This window comes from Panthera onca, chromosome B1, assembly GCF_046562875.1.
Source record: "Panthera onca isolate mPanOnc1 chromosome B1, mPanOnc1 haplotype 2, whole genome shotgun sequence".
Classification (NCBI taxonomy): Eukaryota; Metazoa; Chordata; class Mammalia; order Carnivora; family Felidae; genus Panthera; species Panthera onca.
This window is the reverse complement of record NC_138342.1, coordinates 183604689-183619658: the sequence shown is the minus strand read 5'-3', so window position 1 is coordinate 183619658 and position 14970 is coordinate 183604689. Positions and strand designations below refer to the sequence as shown.

General features: G+C 36.1%; 1 protein-coding gene across 2 annotated transcripts in view; it reads right to left on the bottom strand.

Annotated features, from left to right (window-relative positions):
* Positions 1–9570: 9570 nt before the first annotated feature.
* VPS37A (VPS37A subunit of ESCRT-I) overlaps positions 9571–14970 on the bottom strand; it is a 46073-nt gene continuing 40673 nt past the window's right edge. For both annotated transcript variants that reach the window (XM_078445383.2, XM_078445384.2), the window contains exons 10-12: positions 13416–13559; positions 12386–12466; positions 9571–10812 (exon numbers count right to left, since the gene is read on the bottom strand). In XM_078445383.2, the coding sequence (XP_078301509.1) occupies positions 12386–12466; positions 13416–13559 (225 nt within the window). In that variant the 3' untranslated portion in view covers positions 9571–10812. The remainder of the gene's footprint in view (positions 10813–12385; positions 12467–13415; positions 13560–14970) is intronic.

Here is a 14970-nt window from a genome sequence, read left to right as displayed (position 1 = left end):
AAAAACAAGACGCTGGGGCGCCTGGGTGGCTCAGTCGGGTAAGCATCCGACTTCAGCTCAGGTCACGATATCACGGTCCGTGAGTTCGAGCCCCGCGTCGGGCTCTGGGCTGATGATGGCCCAGAGCCTGGAGCCTGCTTCCGATTCTGTGTCTCCCTCTATCTCTGACCCTCCCCCGTTCATGCGCTGTCTCTCTCTGTCTCAAAAATAAATAAACGTTAAAAAAAAAAAAAAACAAAACAAGATGCTGCCTAAAAGAGATTCACTTCCAATGAAAAGACACACACAGACTGAATGTGAAGGGAGAAAAGAGATATTCCATGAAAATGGACTAAACCTGGAATAGCAGTATTTATATCTGACAAAGTAAACTTTAAAACAAAGGCTATTATAACAAGAAACAAAGAAGGGCATTAAATAATAATAAAAGGATCAATCAAACAAGAAGGTGTAACACTTATACATATTTAGGCACCCAACCTTGGAGCACCTAAATACTAAGAGACACAAAGAGAGAAACTGACAGTAATATAATAATAGTAATGGACTTTCATGGATCTTCCAGACAGAAAGTTATTAAGAAAACATCCTTAAATGACACACCAAATGGACTCAGCAGATATATACACAACGGGCTACCCAAAACAACAAGATTATGCATTCTTCTTAGGTGCACATGCAACATTCTCCAAGATGAATCACATGTTAGGCCACAAAACAAGTCTCCATAAATTTAAGAAGACTGAAATCATATGAAGCATCTTTTCCAACCACAAAAGTATGAAACTAGAAATCAATTACAAGAAGAAAATGAAAAAACACAAACACATGGAGACTAAACAACATGCTACTAAACAACCAACGGGTCAATGAAGACATCAGTAAGGAAAATAAAAATACCTCGAGACAAATGAAAATGAAAATACAACATCCCAAAATCTGAGACAAAGCAAAAGCAGTTCTAATGGCAAGTTTACAGTAACACAGTCCTACCTCAAGAAACAAGGAAAATCTCAAATAAACAATCTAATCTTATATCTCAAGAAACTAGAAGAACAACAAAACCCATAGTTAATAGAAGGAAGGAAATAAAGATCAGAGTAGATATAAATGAAACAGAGACAAAACAAAACAAAAAAAAAAAGGATCAATGAAACTAAAAGCTAGTTCTTTGGAAAGATAAACTACAAAAACTTTGGTAAGACTCATCAAGAAGAGAAGAGACAGGGCCAAGTAAATAAAATCAAGAATGAAAGAGAAGTATAAGAGACTACTAATGAATAGTTGCATATCAAAAAATTGGAAGACCTAGAAAAAATGGATAAATTCCTAGCAATATACAATCTCAGACTAAACCCAAAAGAAACAGAAAATCTGAACAGACCAATTAATTACTAGTAATGAAACTGAATCAGTACTTAACAAATTCCCAACAAGGAAAAGTCCAAAACCAAATGGCTTCACTTGTGAATTGCCTCAAATATTTAGAGTTAATACCTATCCTCAAACTATTTCAAAAAAAATGAAGATGAATAAATGGTTCCTAAATAATTCTACAGGCTAGTATTACCCTGATACCTAAACTAGGGGGAGAAAAAAATTATAGGCCAATATCCCTGATGAACATAGATGCAAATATTTGCAACAATATATTAGCAAACTGAATTCAACAATACATTTAAAGAATTATTCATCATGATCAAGTGGAACTTATTCTGAGGATGCTTGGATGGTTAAATATTTGCAAATCAGTTAACGTGATAAACCACATCAATAAAACAAAGGATAATGATCATATGATCATCTCAATAGATGTATAAAAAATTCAAAATTCATTCATGATAAAAAGTCTCAACAAAGTGGGTATAGTGGGAATATACCTCAACATAATAAAGGCCACATATGATAAACTCATAGTTAACATCATACTCAACAGTGAAAAGCTCTTCTAGGAGTGGGAACAAGACAAAAATGACCATTATCAACCAGCACTTTTACTTAACATAGTATTAGAAGAACTAGCTACAGCAATTAGGCAAGAAAAAGAAGTAAAAGGTATCCAAATTAAAAAGAAGTAAAACTGTCACTATTTGCAGATGACATACTATATACAAAAAACCCTAAAACCTCCACCAAAAAATATTAGAATAAAGGAATTCAGTAAAGTTGCAGGATACAAAATCAATACATTGAAATTTTTTGCATTTCTATATGCTAATAACTTACTATCAGAAAGAGAAAATAAGAAAACAATCCCAATTGCAATTATACTAGAAAGAATAAAATATTTAGGAATAAATATTACCAAGGAGGTGAGAGACTGCTATACAGAAAACTGTAAGACATTGATGCAAGAAACTGAAGATGACACAAGTAAATGGGAAAACATACCATGCTCATGGACTAAATGGATTAATGTTAAAATGTCCATACTACACCAAGCAACACACAGAATCAATGGCAATCCTTATCAAAATAACAGTGGCTTTTTCCACAAAACTAGAAATAAAATTAAAATTTGTATGGAATCACAAGAGGCCCTGAATAGTCAAAGTAATCTTGAGACAGAACAAAGCTGGAGGGATCACGCTCCCAAATATCAAACTACACTACAAAGCTACAGTAATAAAAACAGCATGGTAATGGCACAACAATAGACACAGAGATTAATGGAGCAGAACAGAGAGCCCAGAAATACATTCACAATTATATGGTCAACTGATCTTTGACAAAGTTGGCAAGAACATACACTGGGGACAAACAGTCTATTTAATAAATGGTGATGAGAAAACTGGACCACTTTCTTTTACCATACACAAGAATAAAATCAAAACATAGTAAAGACATTTGAATGCACAATATCCACCAAACTAGGAGAAAACAATATGCTCTTTGATACTGGTTTTAGCAATATTTTGGATCCATCTCTTTCAATAAAGACAGCGTAAGCAAAAATAAACAGGACTACATCACACTAAAAAGCTTTTGCACAGGAAAGGAAACCATCAACAGAACAAAAAGGCAACCTACTGGGGCACCTGGGTGGCTAAGTTGGTTGGGCATCAGACTTTGGCTCAGGTCATGATCTCACGGTCCATGAGTTCGAGCCCCGCAACAGGCTCTGTGCTGATAGCTCAGAGCCTGGAGCCTGCTTCAGGTTCTGTGTCTCCCTCTCTCTCTGCCCCTCCCCGCTCATGCTGTTTCTCTCTCTCTCTCAAAAATAAATATAAATTTTTTTTTTTTTAAAAAGGCAACCTACTGAATGGGATAAAATATTTGCAAATGACATATCTGATTAAGGGTTAATATCCAAAATATATAAAAAATTCTTCCAACTCAGCATCAACAAATATACAATTTTGATTAAAAATGGGTAGAGGACCTGAATAGACATTTTTCCAAAGAAGACACAGAGATGGTTAACAGGCATATGAAAATATCTAAACACCAAGAGACTATGGTGAAATGCAAATCAAGACCACAATGAAATATCACTTCTTATCTGTCAGAAAGGCTATTATCAAAAAGACAAACATGTTGGTGAAAATGTGGAGAAAAGGGAACCCTGATGAATAGTTGGTGGGAATGTAGACTGGTGAGCCATTATGGAAAACAGTATATTGTTTACTCAAAAAATTAAAAATGGAACTACCAGAAGATGCAGCCATTCCACTTTTAGGTATTTATCTGAAGGAAACAAAAACACTAATTGGAAAAGACATGCACTCCCATGTTCACTGAAGCATGATTTATATTAGCAAAGATACTGAAGCAACCTTAATATGCACAATATATGGATTGAAGAAGTGGTATTTATGTGCATGCGTGTGTGTATTATGTGTGCATATATCTATATACACACACAGCAGAATATTATACAGCCATAAAAGACTGAGATCTTGTCATTTGTGACAACTAGGATAGACCTAGAGGGTATTATCCTAAATGAAGTAAGTCAGAGAAAAACTAATACTCTATGAATTCAGTTATGTGTGTAATCTGAATAGCAAAACAAATGAGCAAACAAAACAACACAGGAATAGACTCATAGATATTGATGGTTGTAGAGAAGGGGGAAGTAGATAGATGAAATAGCTGAAGGGGATTAAGAGGTACAATCCTCCAATTATAAAATAAGACAAGGGATGTAATGTACAGCACAGGGAATACAGTCAGTAATACTGTAACAACTTTGTATAATGACAGACGGTAATGAGACTTACTGTAGTGATCACATCATAAGGTATATAAATATGAAATCACCATGTACACCTGAAACTCAACAATACTGCCTGTCGATTATCATCAACTAACATAAGTACAAACTGTCCTTGAAAAAAAAATGAACCACCATATGATCCAGCAATTCAATTTCTGGAAACAGATCCAAAGGAAACAAAAACACGTAACTCTTAAAGGTATCTGCGTCCCCATGTTCACAGCAGCATTATTTACAACAGCCAAGACGTGGAAATAACCTAACTGTCCAACGATGGATGAAGAAGGTGAGTATATATACACAATGGAGTATTATTCAGCAATAAAGAACAAATCCTGCCACTTGTGGAAACATGGATGGACCTTGAAGGCATTACTATGCTAAGTGTAATAAGTTAGAGAAAAGCAAATATTGTATGATCTCTCTCATATGTGTAATCTAAAACAAAAAACAAAACAACTCATTGAAAAAGAGATCAGATTTATGGTTACCAAAGGTGAGGGTGTGGGAAGGGGACTTGGCAAAAGGTGGTGGAAAGGTACAACCTTCCAGTTACAAGATGAAGAAGTACTAGGGATGTAACACACAGCATAACGAGTATAGCTAACACTGCTGCATGATATATATTAAGACAGTTAACCCTTAACAACTCTCATCACAAGGACAAATTTTGCTATTTTTGCTTTTTTAGTGTAACTACTGTAGATGAGATGATGGATGCCAAGTAAACTTATTGTAATCATTTCACAATGTATATAGGTCAAACCATTATGCTATATATCTTAAACTTACACAGCCATGTACGTCAACTTCATCCCAATAAAACAGAAAACAGAGAAAGGGCAAGAAAGCTACATCGCTGAAATCTCTAACATGAAAGTTTTGGAGGCGATATAGCAATATATTTAAATAAAATAATACAGTATTCAGTTGACCCTTGAACAACATTAGTTTAAACTGCACAGTTTCGGGGTGCCTGGGTGGCTCAGTCGGTTAAGCGTCCGACTTCAGCTCCAGTCACGATCTCGCGGTCCGTGGGTTCGAGCCCTGCGTCGGGCTCTGTGCTGACAGCTTGGAGCCTGGAGCCTGCTTTGGATTCTGTGTCTCCCTCTCTCTCTGCCCCTCCCCCACTTGGGCTCAGTCTCTCTCTCACTTTGTCTCTCAAAAATAAACAAAAAAAAAGTTTTAAACTGCAAAGTTCCACATATATGTGGAATTTATTTCTATGAATACAGTACAGTGGGGTAAATGTATTTTCTTTATGATTTTAACATTTTCTTTTCTCTAACTTACTTTATTCTAGGAATACAGTATATAATATGTGTAACATACAAAATATGTGGTTATCTATGTTATCAATAAGGCTTCTAGTCAACAGTAGGCTACTGACAGGTAAGTTTTTGAAGAGTCAAAACCTGTACGTGGATTTTTGTGCAGGAAGTGGGCACCCTTAACCTCCACATTGTTCAAAGGTCAACTGTAATTATTTATGTATTAATCATTTAAAAACAAAACTTTAATACATTAGGGACTTGTAATATAAAAGTACTGTTAATGTAAATAAAACACGTATAATTCCTTAAGAATATAAAATGTGAGCATGCTCTGAGGAATATTTGTTCATTTTCTGCAACTTACTGTATGTAGTAAGAATACTGTGTTAATGATACTTAGGATATACTTGTAATGGATCTTGCATTTTTATAACACAACTCACTACATGCCATTCTTGTAGTTATCAACTCTTAGAAACTTCTTTGCCTAATATCGAGGATGAGATTTTAATTTCTTCTGTTTGGCAGTTTATATCTACAAAAATACAGAAATAAAGAAAAATTAAAAAAAAAATTTTTTTAATGTTCCTATTTTTAAGAGAGAGTGAGTGAGCAGGGGAAGGGCAGAGAGAGAGGGAGACACAGAATCCGAAGCAGGCTCCAGGCTCTGAGCCGTCAGCACAGAGCCTGACACGGAGCTCGAACTCACGGACCGTGAGATCATGACCTGAGCCGAAGTTGGATGCTCAACCGACTGAGCCACCCAGGTGCCCCCAGCAATAAAAAAAAATTTTTAGAAATGAGTAAATAGGGGGCATCTGGGTGGCTCAGTCAGTTAAGTGCCTATTTCAGCTCAGGTCATGATCTCGCAGTTTGCCCCACATCGGGCTCTGCGCTAATGGCATGGAGTCTGCTTGGGTTCTCCCTCTCCCTCTCTCTCTGCCCCTTTGCTGCTTTCTCTCTCTCTCAAAATAAATAAACTAAAAAAAATTAACAAATTAGAATACGTACACAAAACTATACATTTATTTTAAAATACAAATAGTATGTGATATTTTAAAATGTCTTTAATGTGATGCCTTTCACATCAGACACAAACTTTTTTCAACCTCCCCATTTTACAAGATACTGTAATTTACACAATATGTTCATTTAGACTACTTATTAGAAGTTAATCTAACACTGGTATTTATACAAAAGGTTACATTTATTGCATATTAAAAGTTTATTATGCTTTCACAGGGTCTTGAAAGAGTATGGCTAATCCAAGACTAAAATCGCTAATGCTGGAGAGGATGTGGAGAAACGGGAACCCTCTTGCACTGCTGGTGGGAATGCAAATTGGTGCAGCTGCTCTGGAAAGCAGTGTGGAGGTTCCTCAGAAAATTAAAAATAGACCTACCCTATGACCCAGCAATAGCACTGCTAGGAATTTATCCAAGGGATACAGGAGTACTGATGCATAGGGGCACTTGTACCCCAATGTTTATAGCAGCACTCTCAACAATAGCCAAATTATGGAAAGAGCCTAAATGTCCATCAACTGATGAATGGATAAAGAAATTGTGGTTTATATACACAATGGAATACTACGTGGCAATGAGAAAGAATGAAATATGGCCTTTTGTAGCAACGTGGATGGAACTGGAGAGTGTGATGCTAAGTGAAGTAAGCCATACAGAGAAAGACAGATACCATATGGTTTCACTCTTATGTGGATCCTGAGAAACTTAACAGAAACCCATGGGGGAGGGGAAGGAAAAAAAAAAAAAAGAGGTTAGAGTGGGAGAGAGCCAAAGCATAAGAGACTCTTAAAAACTGAGAACAAACTGAGGGTTGATGGGGGGTGGGGGGGGTGGGAGGGGTGGGAGGGATGGGAGGGTGGGTGATGGGTATTGAGGAGGGCACCTTTTGGGATGAGCACTGGGTGTTGTATGGAAACCAATTTGACAGTAAATTTCATATATTAAAAAATAAAAAAATAAAAAAATAAAATAAAATCGCTAATAGCATAATTTCATTAAAAATTTTTTTTTTTAACGTTTATTCATTTTTGAGAGACAAAGAGAGACAGAGCATGAATGGGGAAGGGGCAGAGAGAGGGAGACACAGAATCTGAAACAGACTCCAGGCTCTGAGCTGTCAGCACAGAGCCCGACACGGGGCTTGAACTCACGGACCGCGAGATCCTGACCTGAGCTAAATTCGGACACTCAACTGACTGAGCCACCCAGGCACCGCTAGCATAATTTCATTTTAAATCAAACATGAAGAGTTTTATTTAGGGCAACTGGTTTAAAGCACAGGTAATAAACCAATGTAAAACTGACTCAAAGCAGACTACTTCCCAACTAGTAATATTCAGAGCTCAAGTGACTTGTTATTTAGTGATATGGTTCAAGAAAATTTAATGATATGAAGTAGGTAAGAACTCTGATCACAATTTAGCAATCAACAGAGGAACTTTTTTTAGAATAAAGGTAGGTGAAGACAAGGGAAACCTTAGCATACGATTTTATTTTTTAAGACCAGTTTACATTCTTGCCCTAAAAATGAATTCCAATTTTCATTGAAATTCCTTCAATTTAAGCATATGTAACTTGTGATCAAACTTACCTGTTAAACAACCTCTACTCCAATATAAATGTCCTAGTCTAGTTTATTCCTAGAACATCTTCCAATTTGGAGACAGGTATATTTTTTTTTTTTAATTTTTTTTTTTAAACGTTTATTCATTTTTGAGACAGAGAGAGACAGAACATGAACGGGGGGAGGTGCAGAGACAGAGGGAGACACAGAATCGGAAGCAGGCTCCAGGCTCCGAGCCATCAGCCCAGAGCCCGATGCAGGGCTCGAACTCACGGACCGCGAGATCGTGACTTGAGTTGAAGTCAGACACTTAACCGACTGAGACACCCAGGCGCCCCGGAGACAGGTATCTTTACTGTACATCCTATTTATTTAGAAAACTTTCTTCTATTTTGAGATATCAGTGTTTAAATTTCTACCCATGACAAACCTCTACTCTGAATATTCAGAGTAATAATATTCTGAATTTAATATTCTGAATAATATTCAGAATAATATTCAGATTTCCATCTGGTCTTCTATTATATGTTAAAGTAAAACCAGAAACTGCCTTGGCAGCCATTTTCCCCCCCTGTTATGACTTCTCCAGATGACCAGTTTTTAGAAGAAAACAACATGGCCATAAAATTACCCCCCAAATCACTTACTTTCCATTGCAAAAGAAAACCAAAGTTCAGAGAATTATTCAAATGCAGACTTTCTTCTATCTTGGACAACTTACACAACCTATATCTGAACTAAACTGTCTGTTGGTTAAATGCAGATATTCACCATCAAACTTTTTTGTAATGACTAGGTTGTAAGGAGGCTGTCTAATTTTGGAAGGAGAAAGCAAGCTATGTTAACTGGTAGAGAATGAAACTAGGCATTTTGGCTTAAAGAGTAAGAAACACTGAGATGAATTATGTAATTATGTAGAAGAAATTTACTGTATAAGAAAACTTATGTTTTTTGTTTGTTTTTGTTTTGTTGTTGTCTCTGTGGAGGGGAAAGGAGATGAGCACCCAAGCACCTAAACCATGTTTGAGTGGCTGTTTTATAGTATTTCCACAGGGACTTTTTTTGAATAGATGTTTAAGTACATTGGTAGATCAAATGGACTGATGTCCCTTCAGAATGACTGTGGTCTGCGGGTCTCTTGCTATGGGTTCTACAGTTTCTAAGAAAGCTACCCGATGGTCTGCAAAAGACAATTATGTCCTCCAGTGCAGTGACTGCTGGGACAACTGGAAGTTCTGCTGGTCTGTGTGTAAGGAAAGGTTTCTAAATACCCAGAAGGCTGCCACAAATTTAAGACACTTACCTGAGTTCTTTCGTCTACAAATCCTTAAAAATAATGTCTGGTCATTTTGAAGATTAAACAGCATGCCCTTAGTACAGCGCCAGTGAGACAGGCAATTAATGAAAGTTAATTTATTTATATATTTATAGTCCATATGAATACTTGCTTTTCCATAAACACAGACTAAGAATTAAGTATTTGTCAAGTCTAAGAAAATAATTTTATTCTTCCTAAAGTTCTATTGCCAGAACATGTAGAGAAAGAAAAAGAATGAAGAAAAAAACACTGTACCAAATGATGGCATTTGGAATGACAATACATACTGGGATGAAATTTAAATGAAAATATGTGTTAGGTTGTTTTGTGATTTAGATACCCTTACCAAAGCCTCAGATACATATAGTTCCAGATTTTCTCCTTTATTAGCTTTCACAGCTACCTATAAAATGTGTTCCTTCTATAACATTGTATAGAAGCAAACTGCTGAACGTAGCACAATTTAAAAGGAATTTTCAGTAAAATTAAATAAAAACTAGATTGCCTAAAAGTTAAATATTAATTTTATTACTAAAGCTGTTCTCTATGAAAAGCTAACTCACAGTAAAGATCAAAAGAATTCATTGACTTCTGTGTCTAGAATTACTACTTATCAACAAAAAGATTTTTTTTCACATTAGGAATTTAGAAAGTATATTATTATCCAATCACAAACCTATTAGTTACTTATATAAAAACATTATTATGAAAGGTTGTTGGACTAGATGAAGTGGAAGGCAATCTTTTTCTATTAGGTAAAATATATATTTACTTGTATTGCTTCTTAAATGTATCTTTAATTTTAAAAATTAAATCATGTATGAGCAGCTGATGTATTCTTTTCATTTAGTGTTATTAAAAGTTACCTTTTTGAGACGGCACATTTGTAGGCATGGTGTTTCCTGAAATTATGAATATTTAAAAACAAATGTTTTTTGAAAATTTATCATCTGGAAAGAAGGAAAAATAAGGCTTTCTACAGTTGAAAATAGTAATTTTTCAAAAAGGTTGACAGGAAAAATATCTAAACAAACCATTCTTGATAAAGAAAGGAGGCAGTTTCAAATTAAAAATATAAATTTAAATGAGGCAATTTTTATAAAATATTGATACTAGCTAAAATCACATGCATAGGTACTTAATAACAGAGGACCAGCAGTGAAACTTAAATATGATAGGATTTATCAACAATAAATAAACATTTATAGTGCAAATCGTGCAGAAAAATTTCTCAAAGCAAAGACCATAGCAATCATTCTAATCTGTACAAAATCAGTCTCAGTTCTGTATACAATCTATACAGGGTATCTATGAATTCAGTCACTGTGATGAAATACCAATTTGCAAATCATACATATTAATTTGCTTATTAGTCTTGTGTCATTTCTGTCTTGGTAGGTTTTCAGGAGAATCTGAAAAGAAAAGAACATAGAAAACCCTAAGATTTAACTTAAGATGATAAATTCTCATCTCTTGATATTCTCTTCCAATTCAGACATGTCTATAAGAAGATAACTGGACTATGAGGGAAAAGAGGTGGGGAAAGGATTCTAGCATGTTCACATAAACAATTACTCAGTGCCCACTCTCTTCTTAAACTGTGATATGAAAAATCAACCCCTCCCCAAGGGAGTGACAGTATGATTTAAAAAACAAGATATAAAACAAGTCAATGTTGGCACTAACGTTACGTACAACTAGATGAAGAGAAGGGGCAGATGAGTTTGAGGTGGAGAGAAGAAATTCCTGCCATTTCCCTCGCTATAAATGCTCCCAGGGAGGTTCCCATGCTCCCTTCTCAGAGTGCACTGCTTCAGCCCACCTGAATGAGCACAGGACCACAGACATGACGCTAATCTGCTGGCCAAGCTGCTGCCGGGTCAGCCTATCTGCTGGGGATTTGTAGTGAAACCCCGGTTAGTCGCCATGAGCTACTTGAACTATCCTAATATGGTCAGGCCTGTGGGCGGCAATGGTGGAGCATGTCTAAGTGTAACAAAGAAAGGCTCTCTGAAGAGCAAGGTGGGGGAAGCACATGAGAGTGAGAGACAGAAAAGAACAGAGATGCGAAAATGAGAAACAAGCAGCCTTGGCAAGGGTGTGAGAAGAAGCCTTTGGTTATTACAGCCTCCTGCCCTGTTTTCAAGCTCAGCATCTGAGCTGTCCTTTCCTACATCTTGGCTCTACAAACTATCTCTGCATTGTTCAATAACACAAGCTTTTACTCAAATTTGGTGGGGTGGGCAATAGTTTTTACAACCAAATCACTCCTAAAACTAGATAGATGGAGAGGAAAAGGAAGAGAGTGTTGGGACTGAACAAAGACACAGTAATAAGAGAAAGAACATCAAATGGAGAACATATGGGGAAAATGGAAAATTAAAGTGGGTGCTCTCGAATATATGCCAGATTATAGAGGGCTTAAAACCAGAGAGAAATTTAATAGTGATACTGCCATTGCTAAATTCTAGAGCAGAGAAATTATACCATTGGCTGGTTTTAGGAAGATCATTCTGTCAGTGCTCTATAGTAAGGGGAAAGCCTCAATTCAGAGGACTGGCAAAACATTTACTGGAATAATCCTGGTGTGAGATGGAAAAGAGACAGACTGGAAGTTCATCTAAAAGGAAGAAATGACAAAGGAGACTAGTGAGAAATGTCAACTAAGTGATACGGTTTACTCCATATACCAGCTAAGAGAAAGATACTAATCATAGATATTTATAATTCTACATACAGAGCTGTCAAACACTAAAAAACAAACAAACAAACAAATAAACAAAAAAGAAATTCATTTAAGGCAACAGCACAGTGACAAAATATCCAAAAGATTTCTATTGGTTAAATGCTTATGTATATAAAATTATACATAATGTATAACACAGAGCATTTTATATGTAACACAAAAGCTAAGACAGAACTCAACAGGCACTGGTAAGAATACTTCACTTAAAGAATACTCAAACTTTCTGGAAAACAATTTACCTATAGTGGAGCATGGAATTGGCTGTGCGTTGTTATTGCTTGTTGAAGTTTCTCTTCCTTGGCTCTTCTACAGTGGCAAATCTAGAAGATTTAAAGTACCAGTCACTTCTCCAATGATTTACTTACTGCTTCCTACATTAGGACAGAATTCATATAAGTATCCTTTAACTTGTTGACATTTTTTACTTTTGAATGTTTAAGGTAGCTCAGAATTTAAAAATCATCACCCCACAAACATTGAATTGTATTTGGAAGATAACCTTTGCCTGTAAACTTCCAGAATGTAAAATAAACCTCTTTATATCAATTCTCTGATTATGTAATTTCAAATATCTGTGTTTTAAAAATATAAAAATCCTACTGTTGTTAATCAGGAAGATTAATAAAAACTTCAAGGTACAGTTATATAATATCAAAGAAGAATAAACTAGAAATCAACGCCTCGCAAATGCTATAACCATAGTTTTTAATGTGCCTAAACTTCAATTTTCTCTGATGGAAAATGGGGATAACAAAATCTGGCCACGTTCCTTAATAGGATATGCATATATATCATACACATTTTATAAAGTTTATTAAGAAAAGGTTACTTTTAAAATGTGATGTTTCAGAGAAATTAGGTAAATATTTAGAACTTTATCGAAAGGCAAGATACTGTTAAATAGACTTTCTTGATCTTTCTTTAAATGTAATGAAAATCAGAACAGAAAAGAAACTATTCCAGAATGTTCTCAATAACATTTACAAGTTTTAAAATAACTAAGTATACATTATTCCCTTTTGAAACAACTTGTTGAACATAAGAAGGTGCACAGCCTACAACCATTGACTAGACTTTAGCTGATATAGTAGCTTTAGAACAAAATCATAGTAAGATGCTGCTATCATTCTTAAAGAACAGAGGTTCTTTCGTCTCTTCTCATGGCACTCAAAACTCCAGCTCAGTACTGCGCTAACGTTTGCTCATGAATACAGTTAAGTAATTGGATATTACACTGTCCCTTGTCCTCAATTGAAGAGTATTACATACTGTTCTCTTTTCCATGAAGCTACTGAGAAAATCATCTATTTCGGTTTTTCCCTCTAAGAAATCTTCAGCAATATTATCAGATTCTTCCTCAGCTTCATGAGCAGCTACTTTCAATCTTGCCTGCAAGGCACTCGCACTACAGCTCTGAAAAAGAAAATCAAGCGCTCAGTTTATTTACACCGCTCAGAAAAATGAGACAGGGGAAGGGAGGAGCAATTCATTGTACGCCTTATGTTGAGTCTTTTTGAGGAAATCTGCTACCACCCAAGTCCTCAGCTTTTGGAGATAAGGGTAGATACCTACCACAAAAAAACCCAATCCAAAGCTGCAAACCAGTAAATGAGGGAAACTGGGCCAATCAATGTCTTCTGGGGATTTAGGAATTAGGTCATTGCAGTAGGCACCCTCTAAGAGGACACCTAATTATCCCCAGCTCCTGGTGTTGCTGCCCTTGTGTAAATCACCTTCACTTGAGGGTGGGCGGCACACAGGGACACACTTCTAATGAATATGGCGAAAGCGATGGGAATAAATTCAACCGAAAAGGCACAAGACCTGCACAAACACTGCTGAAAAAACTGAAGAAGTCATGAATAAGCAGAAAGACATCTCGGGTGCATGGACTGGAAGACTTAATACTGTTAAGATGACAATACTACCCAAAGTGTTCTACACAGTCAATGTGATTCCTATCAAAATTTCCATGGCATTTTGGCAGAAAAAGAAAAACCCATGCTAAAATTCATCAGAATCTCAAGTGACCCCAAATAGCCAAAACAATCTTGAAAAGGAAGAATAAAGATGCATATTTGCTGACTTCAAAACTTATTACAAAGTGACAGCAATCAAAACAGCGCTGTACTGACCTAAGAGACATGTAGACAAATGAAAGATCAAGCCCCAAGATATACCCTCACATACATGGTCAAATGTTTTCAAAAAGTGTGCCAAGACCATTCAGTGGGGGCAAAGACAGTTTTGGACAAATAGTGCAGGGACAACTGGATCTTCACATGCCAGATGAAGGTGGACCCTTATTTTACCTCACATATAAAAGTTAACTCAAAAAAAATTAACTTAAAGTGGACTGAAGACCTAATTGCCAGAAAGAAGACTATTTTTAATAACAGTCATGCTAGTGGGTGTAATGTGGCAACCCACTGTGATACATCACGTACACGAATGAACCGTTTTCTTATCACCCTTGCCAACACTGGTCATCTATCTTTGCAAGTCTAGCTCACATGGATGATGTAAAATTTGATTATTTTTATCACTGACAGGCTGAATGTCTTTTCAAACGTTTCCATTTATTTATTCATTGAATATTTATCGAGTATCTACTATGTGCCAAGCACTGGACCCGGTACTGGGTATATGGGGGAATACAATACGGCATGTTTCTGCGCTCATTGCAACAACGGTCTAATGAAATGATTTGTACGCTTTAGAGTGAGAAGACTGACTCATCGTCCCCAAAGACTCTGAGTGAGCACATCAAGACACAAGCGTAGGAATCAAAGTTGTATTTTTTAAGTGTTTCAACAATCATTTC